General features: G+C 41.9%; 2 protein-coding genes across 6 annotated transcripts; one reads left to right on the top strand and one right to left on the bottom strand.

Moving 5' to 3' along the window:
• Positions 1–76: 76 nt before the first annotated feature.
• On the bottom strand, positions 77–5,502 carry LOC124055313 (adenosine receptor A2a-like). Of its 2 annotated transcripts, XM_046382015.1 has the most exons (6): positions 5,367–5,502; positions 3,792–3,948; positions 2,464–2,675; positions 2,246–2,380; positions 1,683–1,867; positions 77–1,260 (listed from the first exon to the last, which is right to left on the bottom strand). In XM_046382015.1, the coding sequence occupies exons 3-6, from the start codon at positions 2,641–2,643 to the stop codon at positions 576–578; spliced, it is 1,185 nt and encodes a 394-aa protein (XP_046237971.1). In that variant the 5' UTR covers positions 2,644–2,675; positions 3,792–3,948; positions 5,367–5,502; the 3' UTR covers positions 77–575. The 2 variants fall into 2 exon arrangements, with proteins under 2 accessions (XP_046237971.1, XP_046237972.1); XM_046382016.1 differs by lacking the exons at positions 3,792–3,948; positions 5,367–5,502 and having other exon boundaries at positions 2,464–2,681.
• On the top strand, positions 4,793–15,421 carry gtf3c3 (general transcription factor IIIC, polypeptide 3). Of its 4 annotated transcripts, none has more exons than XM_046382014.1 (19): positions 4,793–5,156; positions 5,376–5,451; positions 5,820–6,172; positions 6,248–6,371; positions 6,464–6,655; positions 6,870–7,035; positions 7,171–7,318; positions 7,425–7,596; positions 9,475–9,575; positions 9,702–9,873; positions 10,434–10,636; positions 10,946–11,047; positions 11,182–11,314; positions 12,298–12,523; positions 12,620–12,674; positions 12,801–12,936; positions 13,125–13,249; positions 13,330–13,413; positions 14,967–15,421. In XM_046382014.1, the coding sequence occupies exons 1-19, from the start codon at positions 5,064–5,066 to the stop codon at positions 15,075–15,077; spliced, it is 2,772 nt and encodes a 923-aa protein (XP_046237970.1). In that variant the 5' UTR covers positions 4,793–5,063; the 3' UTR covers positions 15,078–15,421. The 4 variants fall into 4 exon arrangements, with proteins under 4 accessions (XP_046237970.1, XP_046237968.1, XP_046237969.1 ...); XM_046382012.1 differs by having other exon boundaries at positions 13,330–13,482; XM_046382013.1 differs by lacking the exon at positions 14,967–15,421 and adding an exon at positions 13,751–14,865 and having other exon boundaries at positions 4,794–5,156.
• Positions 15,422–15,431: the final 10 nt, after the last annotated feature.

The raw sequence follows: 15,431 nt of genomic DNA, 5'->3' as shown, positions 1-15,431 counted from the left end.
ACACACAAAAAACATTTATTTTGAAGAGATGGTCTGCACAATAGAAATGTAACTGTGATGCATGTTAACTGTTAAAATCATACAGAACGACTCGGATTATTCAGCTTTTACGTGTTCCTGGTGTACAGTGTAAACAATTATATGACTATATAAAATTATAAAAGGATACATGAATGAATTTCAATTGATTGTTGACAATGGTGATACATTACTGTACATCTGTCTGAGCCCTTTCATCCTGTAAATATTAATAAGTCTAATATAAACTCCCCCTCCCGCTTTGTTTTGGTCTCCACCCTCCTGAGAAAAGTATCTCTTCTTAGCTGCTAAATGCTAACTAAATGCTGCGGCTTCATACGCAGCAAAGAAACCAAAACAGTGAAGTTATGCGTCGTAAAATCCAAAACAATGAGCTGAAAACAGTCAGTCAGCACTGAAGAATCGCACTTTGATCAACACTTTTGGCTTCTTTTACAAAACCTTTTACGCCCTACCTTTTAAAGTTTTGACCATTTTTAAGAAGTTTTTACACATGCAGACGCTGACGTGCTGAATGTTTGCAGACCAGTTCAGCTCTACTGGGGTTTTGGCCGAGCGGTCCACATGCCTCTCCATATCACTATCAGAGTGTGTCTGAACGACCTCATCCTGTAAGAGTACAGGATCGGGTTCAGGGCCGAGTTGACATGGGAAAGTAAAATGGCTGCTAGCGTGCCAGACATGGACACCTCACAATGTGGACAGAGCAGTAGGACGCAGTTAATGAGGTGAATGGGCAACCAACAGACTGTGAAGAGAAACAGAACCAGGAACAGGGAGGTGGCCTTACGCAGCTCCTGACAGGTTTGAATGTTGGGTTTGGCCTTTGTGGGCTCTCCTGGATGGGGGTCAGCAGGACCACAGCTGTTAGTGGATTCAGCTGAGGCCGTCCTGAACCCCAGCCTTGTAAAGACAACATTAGTCTTGGTGTCAATAACAGACCCAATAGACTCTCTTCCTGTCTCCGTGTCTGCTCCACCTCTCATGCTTCCCCCAGCAGCTGAACTCCCAGTGTCTTCTGTCCGAGTGCTCCCACTACCAGCAGCTGTCATGTCCTCTGCGGTCCCCCTGGAGACAGCAATGCGTCTGATTTGGTGGCGGATGGTGAGGAAAATGCGGCTGTAGATGATGAACATGGCAAGCAGCGGCACCAGGAAGCAGCAGAAGAAGTTGAAGTAGACCATGTAGGACATGTCCACCACACAGGTGAAGATACAGTAGCTAGAATGACAGGGAGGCATACATTTTATAAAAATTACCTAATTGTCTACTTCTATAATTCATTCATTCATCTTTCTATCCACACATGCTGTACTTATAGTACATGAGAATTTCATTCATCCCCTCATTTGCCATCTTCCCATTAATTTCTGTTCAAGCACACATGCCATTTTTCAGCCTTTATTCAGTAGTTCATGTCTTCTTTTCTTCCATACATTCAGACTTCATTTGTTTTCTTGCCTTTCCTCATTCGTTGCTTCATTTAATGTTTCATTGTCCTGCCTTCTTCCCATCATTCATTTTCATTTCATTGCATCATTCTGCTGTCTGGTTACCATTCACTCTTTCATTTCCTCAGTCACAGTGTCCCTCACCAATCTGTTCATCCCTCCTTCCCCTCTCATTCACTTACTCAAACTTACTTAAAGTTTGCTGGTTGTTTCTGCGGGTCCATGAGGGGCACGGAGCCGGTGATGGCTGCCATGGCCCATGTGATCAGCAGGGCCAGCTGGGCTTTCCTGGGGCTCATGATGCGCTGGTACTGAAATGGCAGCAGGATGGCCATGTAACGCTCTGCTGCCACTGCTAACATACTCAGGATGGAGCTCTGGAAGAGAAAGGACCAATTTTTAAAAGGCTGTACAGGGTTTTCAACATAATGAGTTCTTTTTTTAATGACATAATAAAACAGAACTTCTTAGATTAAATTTCTGTTGTTCCATCGCTTATCCTTTTTTTCCTTTGTGGGATGTATTTAAAAAACCACTCTGGGGCTCCATATACTTACTGTCCTGAAATCAAATTGTACATCAGATCTCATAAGAAGACTTTGAATATTGGTCAAAGTGACAAGACTTTGCTTTAAACTCAGCACAACTCCAGCTTTTACATCTTGGTGACACACATCACAAGTTTTGTGTGGTTGGTGCTCTTGTCTTGCAGAAGTTGTGACCAATCACCAAAGCCACCAGGCCAGTGTTCCTACCTGAGTGAGTATGATCAGGATGCTGAGCAGCACCAGGCAGAGAGGCAGGTCATGGTGAGGTTGTCCCAGGTTTGTCAGCACTGCACAGGGAATGGCCACCAGTCCCACCAGAATGTCCGCCACTGCTAGTGACACCTTAACACACACGCATACAGAGATTTAGATGTCCAGAGGTTATGATTAGATTTGCATGATTCAGACAGACTTCACTTTCTCACCAGGAAGTAGTTGGTGACGGTACGAAGTTTCTTGTTGCATACGACGGCCACGCAAACCAGGAAGTTGCCAATGATGGCCAGCGTAGCGATGATGAGCTCAGTGGCGATGTAAATCCCTTTAAGGCGGGGTTGGTATCCATACGGCATCTCTGCCGCACAGCTGGCAACAGTCACATTCATGATGAGAGGAAGATTCCACAGTCATGAAAAACCTGGAAATGAAGGGCAAAGATTGTGGAAAATTCCAGTCTTGGAACTCCTAAACAACCCATTGATGATACCTGCCTAAGAGTAAGTCTGCAGGTGGGATAAAATTCTACACCAGAGAGAGCCATCAGCTGAAGTCCTTAGACAGACAGGATATCCTATGCGTTTTAGAGCCTGGAGTTTTGGAGAAATTCTGCTTTATTAAGGAGGCTTAAGTCAGCAGGTCCTAGCTTTCAGGCAGGTTTAACCAAAATTACCACCAGAGGCACAGGCAAAACACCTGTGAAAAAAATCTCTAACTAATGCTCAAAAATGCCAAAAACAGTAGTTTCTTGTTCATTTAAACCACTGAAATTTCAAAAGCTGTTGTGAAATCATCAATCAAAAGCAGGAGGTGTGCGAATCAGCCACCCGACTTGTCCCCTGCTTCCGAAAAACATGTTTCTGTCTTTCACACAAAGAGCGCAGACTGAATTTAGCAGAAGAGAAGGTATGATAGGATTGAAGGACAGTGGTTGTTATGAAGCTCAGGCTGTGGCCTTTGTGCTGACCAACTGAGTGTTGAAAATTGTTCCAGATAAGAGACAAAAACAACAAACACAGACCCAAGTGTGCACTGTTTACACACACTGATAGGGATTCAAACCGGCTACCTGTTGCTGTGCACACATGTAAATATATTGATGATGTACACGAAGGACTCACTTCAAATCAATTTCATCAGGTTCAAATAAGGAGATCTTCATTTCCCTGCAGTTTTAAGCTAAAAGTAGTTAATAATTAAAAAGAAAGCTCACGGAACACAAACTTAAGCAAAAGTGATGAGCGTCTTTCCACAAATTAGTACTTAATACACTTGTTGTTAGGATGAAATGGTTAATATAAAAAAACATCAGACACTGCTTCTTTTAGTAAAATGAAAAAAATACAAAATACATTATCCTCCCACGTTGACCCTGCCTTGCCCATATTAATTTCCATACAGCACCTTTGAGATGATAACAAGAAGACTAAAATTCAGAGCATAGTAAGTCTCTATAAACCAAGACAGCTGCTTGCACAAGTATTGTTTTTTGTTGTTGTGTAAAGTAGTTTGGGTTGGGATTATGATGTGTGCTCACCTGTGCCAGGCTTCGGGTGCAGTCATCACACAGTTTGGGAGGTCCAGAACATCCAAGACATTGAATCAATGTGAGGTTGATGCAGGAGAGGCATCAAATACAAGACGAGATGAAACCACACCCTGCTCCACTTTTCCCTCTGTCCGTCTGTCCCCCACTGTGCAAAAAACATAAGCAACACGTCAAGCATGAACCTGTTGAATGAATAGCTGCAGGTGTCACACTGCTCTGGATTTGGGTTAAATGGAAAAACAGATACGCTTTGACGTAAATCTCCAGGATGTTCCAGGAAAAACAAACATGTCATATCAAAGTTACAAATTATGAATGCTTGAGCTACCCTTTCATACAGTAAAATACTCTGTGATATTTTGGTAAAAAAAGAATGAAGTAGGAAGTCAAACATGTTTTACAAAGCGTGCCTGATGTGCAGATAAAATGAGAAAAGAGCTTACTTTGATGACAAATAAAATCTACAAATAGAAGTTTATAAAGCATCAAAAATAAAAGTACTGAATGCAGGAAACTAGTATTATTACTAGTATTACTGATGCTTTTATGTACCAGTGTTTGGTCAAGAAGTAGTTCATTAAAAAAACCAGATTATTTATACAGTATTTTATTTTTACTATAACTTTAGTATACTGTTAGTGTCATTCATAAAAATGCATCATATTTTATAAGCTTATATGTGGCTTGAGTTGGAATATAAAATCTGAAAAAACATAAACTTTTCTTCCAAAAAAGTAACTGTAAAAGAAAATAAAGTATAGATTGCATTGCATGATTTATGAAATATTATTAATAAATGATTAATAAATTAATACAGATGTTTGGTTCTGACATGTGCTAAGGCATGTAAAAAGTAGTTACCTGAATTAATAAAAATATATTTTTTTATTAGATATACAGTATTAGATATTAAGATCACAATATAATACGTGTTGTATGAACGTTGTCGCTGTTCACCACTAGATGTCGCCAATATACTGTGATGGTTGTGTGAGTCTAATAACGTTAACCCGGACGTTTTTCAGGTCACGTGACTGTTGTTCAAAATGCTTGGGTGCCTGGTGCTGATTTGAAGTGCAGTAACTAGTGAAGAAACTCAAGAAGATGTCTTCTTCGTCTTCTTCTTCTTCTTCTTGGTTTTCCTCTTCTTCTCCTTATCGCTTAACATTCTGTGACTACTGCAGCGTGATGTGACGCATTTTGTTTCGAACAAGAACCTGTGGTCCCGTCAGTTAGCTTCAGTCGGAGACACAGACAGACATGTCTGGTTTCAGCGCTGAACTAATCGACTACCTGGAGGGTAGGATAACTTTTGAGGAGTTTGACAAGCGGAGGGACGAGCGGAAAAACAAGGTAAGTCACAAATGTTAGTAAAAAGTGGTGGCTGGATATTTGTAGCAAAGCTAAGATAGCTAGCTAGTTAGCTGACGCAGTTTCACCCGTTTAAATCGTACACCGGCTTACATTCGTTTCTTAGACTTCACTACCACTGTGCCGTCACGCTACTTTTGGGTTTAAGTCTGAAATTGTTGTTTAGGTATCAACAAGTTGATATTTTCTTACTCCTGTCAGGAGCCAGACGTGTTAGCTGAAGATGTGGACGATGGTACTCAGCCCTCGACCTCTGCACAAGTCCCGGGGAATATCGGTAAGCCTGCTGCCTGTCTGACACTTGCTTTTTGTAAGAGTTGCAAGTTGGGAAGGCATAGCACATAGGGTCCTGGTATTGTGCACGCTGTCTTCACTGTTACGACTTGGTTAACAAGAACAAAGTTGGAATTTTTAATGTGCTGTGCTTCAGCTTTTCCCTGAAAAACAGGTTTGTTTCTGATAAAACAAGAAATCCCCATGCATTGATTAATTTGGCCGCTGTTCACACTTTTCTGGCATTTTGTGGACCAGAACGATGTATCAGCAGATTAGTTGATACTCATTAATAATTAGTTCCTTGTTAAGCCTGAGAGGTGAAAGGCAAAACTGCCTCAGTTACTTGACACAACTCATCTTTCCTCTCAGAGGAGGGAGTCAGCCCGGGGGTCCAGCTGGCCTTCGCCTCCATGCTGGGAGAAACACCAGAACCACCATCTTCTGAAGAGGAGGAAGAGGACAGCTTGAGCTATGTTGATGATGAAGATGATGAGGATTACAAGGTGGAGGAAAATGACAGGGTAAAGGTGAAGCTGGAGAAACCAGAGAAGAAGCAGACTCGAGGAAGGAAAGGAGTGAGAAGGAGGGGGCGTAGGAAGAGGACAGAGGAGGAAGAGGAGGGGGAGGAGGAGGATGATGATGAAGAGGAGGAGGATCCAACCGTGGGGGACGTGTTTGCACTCGAGATGGAGCTGAACCGAGAAAACAAGAAGATGATGAAGGTCAGGAAAAGGATGGAAGAATGTGTAGGTGTGTTCTTACTGTATATTAGCTTCTAACTTTGTGCATGTGTCCAGGAGCGACGTCATCGAAGCAAACTCCCCCGAGCTCTCAGAGGCTTGATGGGAGAAGCCAACATCCGCTACGCCAGGGGAGAGAAAGAGGACGCCATCTTGATGTGTATGGAGATCATCAGACAGGGTAAGCAACAACTTGCGTGTGTTTTTGGAGTTCAGAAAAAGGTTAGTTGTAGCACTAGAATCTAAATGAATCTTCTTTCACTTGTCTTCCAGCTCCTTTGGCCTATGAGCCGTTCTCCACGTTGGCTATGATCTACGAGGACGATGAAGACATGGACAAAGCGCTGCAGTTTGGTCTTATCGCTGCCCACCTGAACCCCTCAGACTGTGAAGAGTGGATCAGACTGGCAGAAATGTCTCTGGAGCAGGACAACATCCGACAGGCCATTGTCTGCTACACAAAGGGTCGGTTTTAATGATAAAATGATAAAAATGATACATATAGAGCTCATAGAGTAGCTCATAGCGCTAAATACTGTTAGTCCAGAAAAACATGTGAAGATATTACTTTGGTCACTCAAAGTTGTGATCAGCGTGTTTAATTTACCAGATTAATAAATCAAGACAACAATCATTCATTTCAGCCCTGCTATCAATAATAATAAACTCTGCTCCCCAGCCATTAAGTATGACCCCACCAACATTCGCTACCTGTGGGAGCGCTCCAACCTCCACATGCGTATGGGCGAGCAGAAACATTGCATGGATGGCTACCGCAAGATCCTGTCACTGCTGCCACTGGAGGACGGAGAGCACTTCATGCAGCTGTCAAAGGACATGGCCAAGTATACAACACATTTATCCTCCACACAGCCTCACAGTCATTCACCAGTAACATTTCCTGACTACAAATTGTCAGAAATGCGGCATTATTATGTCTGTCTGAACTCATATTGGTTTGTCTACATCTATGTGTTTAGGAGTTACTACGAGAGTAACGACTTGCCCTCAGCTCTGGGTGTTGTAGAAGATGCTCTGGTGCGACACCCCAGCCTGGTCAGCGATGACTTCATCAACATGGCAGCTGAGCTCTATGTAGCCAACCACCAGTACAACAAGGCTCTGCAGGTACAACTCATTATGTTTGTGTGCAATGAAGCAGGGTCGTTTCGACACAGTCAGTGAAACGTTGATGTGATGTGATTTTCATTAATGCACTTGTGTGTTTTCCAAGGTCTTGGTCCAGTTTGCAGGTATAGTTTTGATCATGGATGAGTCCAAATCAGACATTACAGAAGCGACACAGGAAGAGACGGAATCAGAGAAGACGAGTGAGGAGCAGGACAAGAACAGTGAAGATGGCACAAAGTCGAAGAGTGTGGAGGAATTAGCAGCAGAGGAGAACGGTGAGGCGCTCTTAAAACAACTGACCTTTCTTCAGTATGATTTTTACTGATGTGATGTGTGGTCGGTTCTTTTTTGATAACATTTTAAAATATATTGTTTTTCACATTAGTCTGAGGAAATGTGTTTTTTTTTATACTGAGTACTTGGAAATGCTTATATATATTTATGTTTATAGTTAAGCTTTCTGAATTAAAGCTTTTGCTGTTGCTGTCAGGGACTGTATAAAAAGCTGAATTTTATGTGCGTGCATCTGTATGTTTCACTTTTTTTAAAAGGCAAGACTTTCCTCAGATTTACTAATATCATCTTCAGTGTTACTGCAGCTAGCCTGTCGATATTAGCTTAGGGCTGAAAATAGCCTGAGATATGATAAATTTGACATTTTTATTGCCTTGAGGCTTGCTTAAAAGTAATTGTCTTTTTTTTTTTATCCAAGTGACATTTGTCATAGAAAGCAGTGACACTCATTGACATTGACATTCATTTTCCAACTGAAAATAATTCCTTAACAAAGCCTAACACTGGGAGGACAAGTCGTCATTTTGAACAGAAGTCGGCACCAAAGAGAAATGATTTTTTCTGCACTCATTACATCTGTGCTACATTGTTTTAACTGTCTTCTGCGTCTGCACCAATTAGCCCAGTCGAATGTGTTGTATGCTGACTGTACAGAGTGTGTAAAAGTTATCATTAATTTCCATAAGAAAGCAAATCTTTTTTTTGTTCTTTTATTCAAGAGGCAAAATCACTGCACACTGGCAGGAACCACATCCCTTCCTGTACATCGGTGTGGATGGAAAAATTTATTTTCCAAAAAGTTTAAATGGTACTTGTTTTTAACTTCAAGGTGTATTTTATTCAGCTGGTTAAGAAATTCTGTCTTCGTGGTTAATCTCACACAAAAACGATACAAAATGCTTTACTCAGTGATGAAGCAGTAGCAATCAAATACAGATAGACAGCAACATTTGTACAACAAATTGAATGGCTTTTGGATGTACAATGTAAGTTGAACAGCTTTCACAAAGTGAATATAAAGTGCTCATGTAATCAAGAGCTATTATAATGTAATGTTTAGTATCATTTGCATATTTTACTCATCTTGTGTTTGCTGATGATCAACCAAGTGGTAGCTAAAAAAAGAAATTAAACAGCAGTGGTTTAAGAACTGATCCTTGTGGAAACCCCATCACATCTACTATAGCTCAAATCACCAAGAGAAACTGTGGAAGTCTGTTTAAGATAAGATCTGAACCATTGGTGAGTGGTGTCACACAAACCGGTTCTTCAGCCTGTTAATTAATTAATGTTCTGCTGTGTGGAAAGCTGGAGAAGCGCAGAACGATTTGTGGCGTCAGCGGTCATCCTTGCCAACCGTGTGGACAGAAGCTCTGTTTGGAACTGAGATGAGATCTCAGCCCTGACTTGTGATTGTCTTGTGATGAGCAAATATGGTTATATTATCATGCTTGCTATTAATGATAAACAGCCTTTTGAACTATTTTAAATTTTGAAATTGGTTGATACATGCAGTGTGTAGTAGTTTTTTTTTTTTTCTTCTTCAACCGACAGATGAGAAGTCGAGAGAGAACTGTTCACCATGGCCAGCATATCATGTCACAGTCACATAGGAAACCATCTTTGAAACTAAGTGAAGGAGATGAAAAAAACCACAGTCACATGATTTTCAAAGGTCCACAGTAATTTGTTGTAATGTTGAAATATGGATTGTTAACACTCTTCACGCCTCAGCTGTGAATTTTCTCTGAACTCCCACACTCCTCTTCACCACCAGAGAAACTAATCATGGCTCTTATTTTTGGAACATAGTAACGCTGATTGAGGGGGGGTGTGTGTGTGTGTGTGTGTCTCTCCAGGTAAAATTAAGGATGTACATGTACCAGACAGTGTCCCAGTGGACCTCAGGGCCAAACTCATGGTCTGCCTGATACACCTTCATGTCTACACTCCACTGGAGGTAAACAGCACTAACTATTTTTCATAGCAGCACTGATATGATTCCCAAACATACTGTGTTATAGCCGTGATTTGAAGATTGATTATAAACCTCTAACGTCATTACACTTCACCCACCCACTCACAGGGACTAGTGTTAACACTGATGGAGCAGAGTCCAGAGGAGATCGGTGACTTGTACCTGGATGTCGGTGAAGCCTACCTGGAGCAGGGCGAGTACGTGTCTGCCCTGCCTCTGCTGTCTGCCCTCGTCGTATCCGAAAAGTACAACCTGGCTGTCGTCTGGCTCCGACACGCAGGTGGGACCAACGGAAAGCAAAACAAATAGTGATTCCTATGTCTTAAAATGAAGGTTGTGTGATGCTGCAAAGTGAAATTTGAAAATATAAGAGGGAACTTGCGGTTCTCTTGGGTCACTTACTGATTTTCCCAGAATACCTCCAAAACAAAACTGGAAATAACAGTCATGAAGGCGGGCTTTATTGCAGTCTTGTTGGGTTGCATTGCATTCAATTGAGCTAGGTGTACCTTTATAAACTAGTAACTGAGAGTAAAATGTACTTACTATGAAATTAATGGTGTTTGTGTTTAAAGCTCCAGTTAATAAGTTCAGACATATTAAAAGAAACATTGAAAGTGTAAATGCTAACCATATTCTTACTCAGACAGAACTGAGAGTTGAAACTGAAATATCCTTGTTCATAAATGAGAGGCGTACCTCCAGCGGCAAGCACCCAAGAAAATTCACTGTGTGAAGCTCTACAGCTGAGGTGCAAGACAGGATTTGGAAAGAGCTATCAGTTTGGGGAAGATGAAGACCACTGTTGCATAAAAAGTCTTCTTCACTTCTCTCTTGCAGAGTGTCTGAAGGCACTGGGCCACATGGAGGCGGCAGCAGAAAGCTACACTAAGGTGGTGGAGATGGCTCCGCTGCACCTCGAGGCCCGGCTGTCGCTGGCCACGCTGCAGCAGCAGCTGGGCCGGCCAAAGTGCGCCCTCAAAGCCCTGGAGTCCATGTACGACAGTGAAACGCTGGCACAGGACTCGTCAGCTGCACAAAAGGCAAGGACGTGTGTGTGTTTCTGTGTGGGTTTGACAGCCGCCGTGGAATTCCTGCAATATCAAGAAATTTTTCTATTGGTCTTTTTTTAAATTTGTCACCTTTTGTGAATTTACCACCTCAACAATCACATGAATCGGTGAACTTATGGAACCAAGTCCAACAAGAAAAAAACCCCAAAAATCTCAGCCATGATTTAAAAAAAAAACAAAACAAACAAACAAGAATCCTAATGTTAAGCCCAAGTCATGAGCTACTATTATAAGAAGGATCATTTTCAGTTTGTATCTCTATATATGCTGTGGTTTCAGGAATTAAAGCTGCTGTTGCATCGTTCTACACTGCTGAAAACTCAGGGACAAATACAGGACTACCTGGATTCTATGATCATGATGATCTCCATGCTGCTTAAGGTAAGACACACTGGACTGATTCGGTTGAAGCTAATGTCGTGTGTACAGACAGATTGTAGGGAGAAGGCCATTTGCATTCTCATTGTCTTCCTGTGTCTGACATATGATTCTCACTGTGTGTGTGTGTGATCTAGGTGGCCATGCAGCGAGCGAAGGTGTGTGTACGCTCTGTCACCATGTCAGGTGAGAATCACCTGAGGTTGGTGAAGGTCAAAGACATGATGCCAGAAATTGCTGACCACGAAGCTGCCTATCTGGACAACACTGGTATGGATATAAACACACGTGCGTGCGTGCGTGCGTGTGTGTGCGTGCTTTAAGTGCCTGGCTGATGTACAGAGCCTGTAGTTGGCAGAAGAAGTGCAGAGCAGTTGGCCGGATATTATTCACTGTCAGCACTTAGTAACAGTTGCCATATGTGAAGAAAAAGCAGTTTATTGCCCTCTTAAAGGGGCAAATTTGAGTGTCTTTGTGTGTTTTAGCTCATTAACTATAAATAATGAAAGCTGTACTTTAGATTATTGTAGCAGGTTTTCTACAGCTTACCACAGACTGGCTTCCTGCCTTTCAGGTTAGGAATATTACTACAGCATTAAAACAAACTGCAGTGAAGATTTTAGGGCTTGGTGTTAGGGGAAGAAAAATAACATGAACATCTTTTAGCTGGTGATGTGAATTTGGTTATTTCATGCCTTTTAAATGACAGCTTAAAAGATATCTTGGTTTCCTATGAGTGCTAGAAGCAATGCAAAGATAAGGTAACTGACAAAAAAACCCCAAACATTTCAGTAATCAGAAATGTGTTTCCATGCAGAGTTTCCAAACGAGCTCCCATCAAAGACTGTCGAAACTGTTTTAATGTTGTTGTTGTTGTTGTTGTTTTCAAAACACATGGAGTTGTCCTTGAAAAACACTGATGTTACGTTAGTTAAAGCCAGATTTCTGCTTGATGAGTCCAGCTGTAGATCACTACAGTGTAGGTTCTGATCAGTAGCCCAGTGTCATATTTCACATGTTGATGCAAATTTGCAGTATTAGACAGTCAATAATAAACTAACATAAGATTTAGTGAAGGATAGTGTAAATTTGGTCATTTCTCTTATTAAAAGAGCGGTTTCAGAAGCTTTCACGTTCATGAAGTCCTTAAAGACGCTGTACTCTGCAGTTTTATTTTGTTCCATGCTATGGGACTATACAGTAGTCGTGAAGATACTCATGCTGGACTGATGGCACAATCTGGTCCCTTCCAGGTAAAACCAGCGTTCTGTCCAAGGAGGACTGGTGGCAGCTGCTGGTAAGCTGTGTGCTGACGCTGTGTGAGGTGCAGCGCTATGAGGAGGCGGAGCTGCTGGTGGAGTCCGCCATGGAGTTCTACTCCTTCTACGACAACAAGCCCAGGAGGAAGGAGATGGAGTTCTTCGGCCTGTCTGCCACCATCCTCGACCACAACCACTGCAAGGCCTACAACTACATCAGGTAGACCGGCATGTACAGCTCCAGGTGGAGAAGTTGTCTTGTGTCAGATGTTGAAACTATAAATCGTCTTCTGTCTGGTTTTTCTTTTCTCAACAGATTGATGCTGATGGAAAATGTGGATCTGCCTCAGCTTTGGAATATTTTCAACCAGGTGTGCTTATATCTGTGTGATAAGTACACAGTCTACCAGAGACAATGACAGATGACAGAAATGCTGAATTTTGACTGTTCTCATGGACTTAAACCAACATCTGAGTTTTTTGTTCCTTCTCCTCAGCTGACGATAACTTCGCACCACCAGCGCCACCATCGCTTCTGTCTGCGTCTGCTGTTAAAACATCCCGACAATCACGCCTTGTGCGTCCTCTGCGGACACAACGCCATGGTGTCGGGGAGCTTCAAACATGCTCTGGGTACAAAACATAGTCTACAGCTTGTCAAAACATTGTCTCTGGGAAGAAAAAAAAACATGTTGTGCACAGTTTTGCCAGGATGCTCCTGTTAGCTTTGGTGTTATTTTTTACCAGTTTGAGACGAGTAAATACTTGTAGCTAATGTTCCACTCATCTAACACATGTTCAAACGTGTTGTGTGTCTTAAGGCCAGTATGTTCAGGCCTTCCAGACTCACTCCGACAACCCGCTCCACAGCCTGTGTGTGGGTCTCACCTTGTTCCATATGGCATCTCAGAAGTATGTGGCCAAACGACACGCGCTGGTCCTACAGGTACACCTGTTTGCACACCCTCTTCTAGCTTTGCCCTGACATACTGTAGTCTGTTCTTGAACATACATGTGTGTTTTCAGGGTTTCTCCTTCCTGTGGCAGTACGTGGAGCTGCGTGGGGAGTGTCAGGAGAGCATGTACAACCTGGGCAGAGCGCTGCACCAGGTGGGCCTCACACATTTGGCCATACATTACTACCAGAAGGCACTTACACTCCCTGCAAAGAAACTGGAGGTTTGTATTCATGCAGCACGTGTCAGCCTATCTATTTCTTCCTTCATGTGAGCGTGAGTGTTTGAGCGCTCAGCCCTGCTGTATCACAGTGACTTTAAATTTACAAACATGTACCTCACTTCTGTGTGGGACATTGATAAAGAGACCAGTTTATCTGAAGCAGCCTTACAAGGTCTTTTCCTCCTTTTGTCTATCCCTCCCTTCATCCATTCACACCACTCGCGCCCCCCCACCCCACCCCACCCCACCCCACCCCACCCTCCCGCAGGGTATCCCGGACGATCAGGTGGATTTGAGGAGGGAGATCTGTTTCAACCTCTCCCTCATCTACCAGGCCAGTGGGAACATGGAGATGGCCCGCCAGCTCATCAACACATATTGCATCGTTTGAAAGTGCACACAAATTCCTCATCGCCTTTTTGAAATTCAGATTCGGTCCTTGCGAATACTGCCTTGTTTAAAAAAGAAAAAAATATGGAGGGCTAAAAATGATTAATTCATACATACATAAATACTGAAATAAATATTTTAATTAAAGGCTAAAACCTGAAGTGACTAAAAGTAAGCAAATGCATAGTGAATAAATACCATTTTGGTAATTAATGACCAAATAAATAAATGTGTCTAATTTATTTATACTTCATGCGAGTGAAAATGTTATTTTTCTAATGAACTGACATCTGCTACTTCCTCTGACCAGTTGTTACCATCACGTTCTCCGTTTACACACAGACACAGAAAGTAATAAAGGCAGCATAGAAATACATAAATAAATAAAGGTGAAAATGTCTGAATATACGATTTATTTATTTTGCAATTAATTACCAACAATTATTCATGTAGTTAACAGTGAATTTATTCATTTGTGTGTTCTTTTCAGCCTTTCCTCATTTGTTATTTCATGAATCTGAATTTACGTCTGTGTATTGTTTATGAATAAGGCATTGTTTTTGCCCTCCATCTGAAAATGGGTCTTGATGAGGCGATGATGATGTGATGTGTTCTCATTGTATTTACACATTTCCAGATTTGGAGTCAGTTCAATCAGGTGCAATAAGCTTCCCAAATATGCTCACATCATAATCACTTTTATGGAAACAATCTGAGCGTGAAGGAATGATTTTTGACCTGTTTTTCAGACCCCACACCCCCATACCCCCCACCCCCCAGACTCTGCTGATACTGGATTTCCTTGTGTAGAATTAACTTGTGTGTATTATTCTGTATGTGTGCTCAGTCCTAATGCTATTGTAAAATAATCATTTTCAACCGATGATACTGCTAAACCCACTTTGTAAAGACAATTCTATTTATGATAAGCATTGCACTGTAATATGTTTATATATTTTTAAAGCATAAATATAAGCGTGAAGTTGCTTTGTCGCATTGCCTGTTGTGATCTTTTTTTCTTTTCTTTTTTTTTAACTTTACACTGATGTGTGACATAAAGATGGACCGACAGACTTTTCCTTTTGTTGTTGCAGGGATTAAGGCAGTGGGATTATTTGCCAAATCCCTCCCTCTCTCCCATCCCGACCGTCTGCTCCCATCATGTTTCCTCCCCGGGTCACTGCCCTCCATCTTGGCCAGGGTGAGACAAGCCTACTTTTGGAGGACGGAGGGTGGAGGGGGGGCGGAGCTTTGTCTGTGAGCCCTCATCCTCAGTCACTGTTATCAGTAATATAGTTTAAAAACACAGCATAAAAACAGCCAAATGCAGCTTCAGTGACTATACAATTAGGAGGGCATATGAAAATTTCTCTGCCTTGAGATATTTTCTCTTGTGGGATGCAAATCTGCATCGGAAATATTCTACAGCTTCTATAACATGATTCGTCTTATCAAACAGCATAGACCAGCCTTATATTAAATCTTAATTATTAAAAAATATTTTCTGTCATACAGAATATAGTGGGAAGTGTCCATATTGGTGAGTGTGGGTCCTGGCT

This window comes from Scatophagus argus, chromosome 24 (assembly GCF_020382885.2).
Source record: "Scatophagus argus isolate fScaArg1 chromosome 24, fScaArg1.pri, whole genome shotgun sequence".
NCBI lineage: Eukaryota > Metazoa > Chordata > Actinopteri > Scatophagidae > Scatophagus > Scatophagus argus.
The sequence above is the reverse complement of the archived record's forward strand: the minus strand, read 5'-3'. Positions and strand labels throughout refer to the sequence as shown.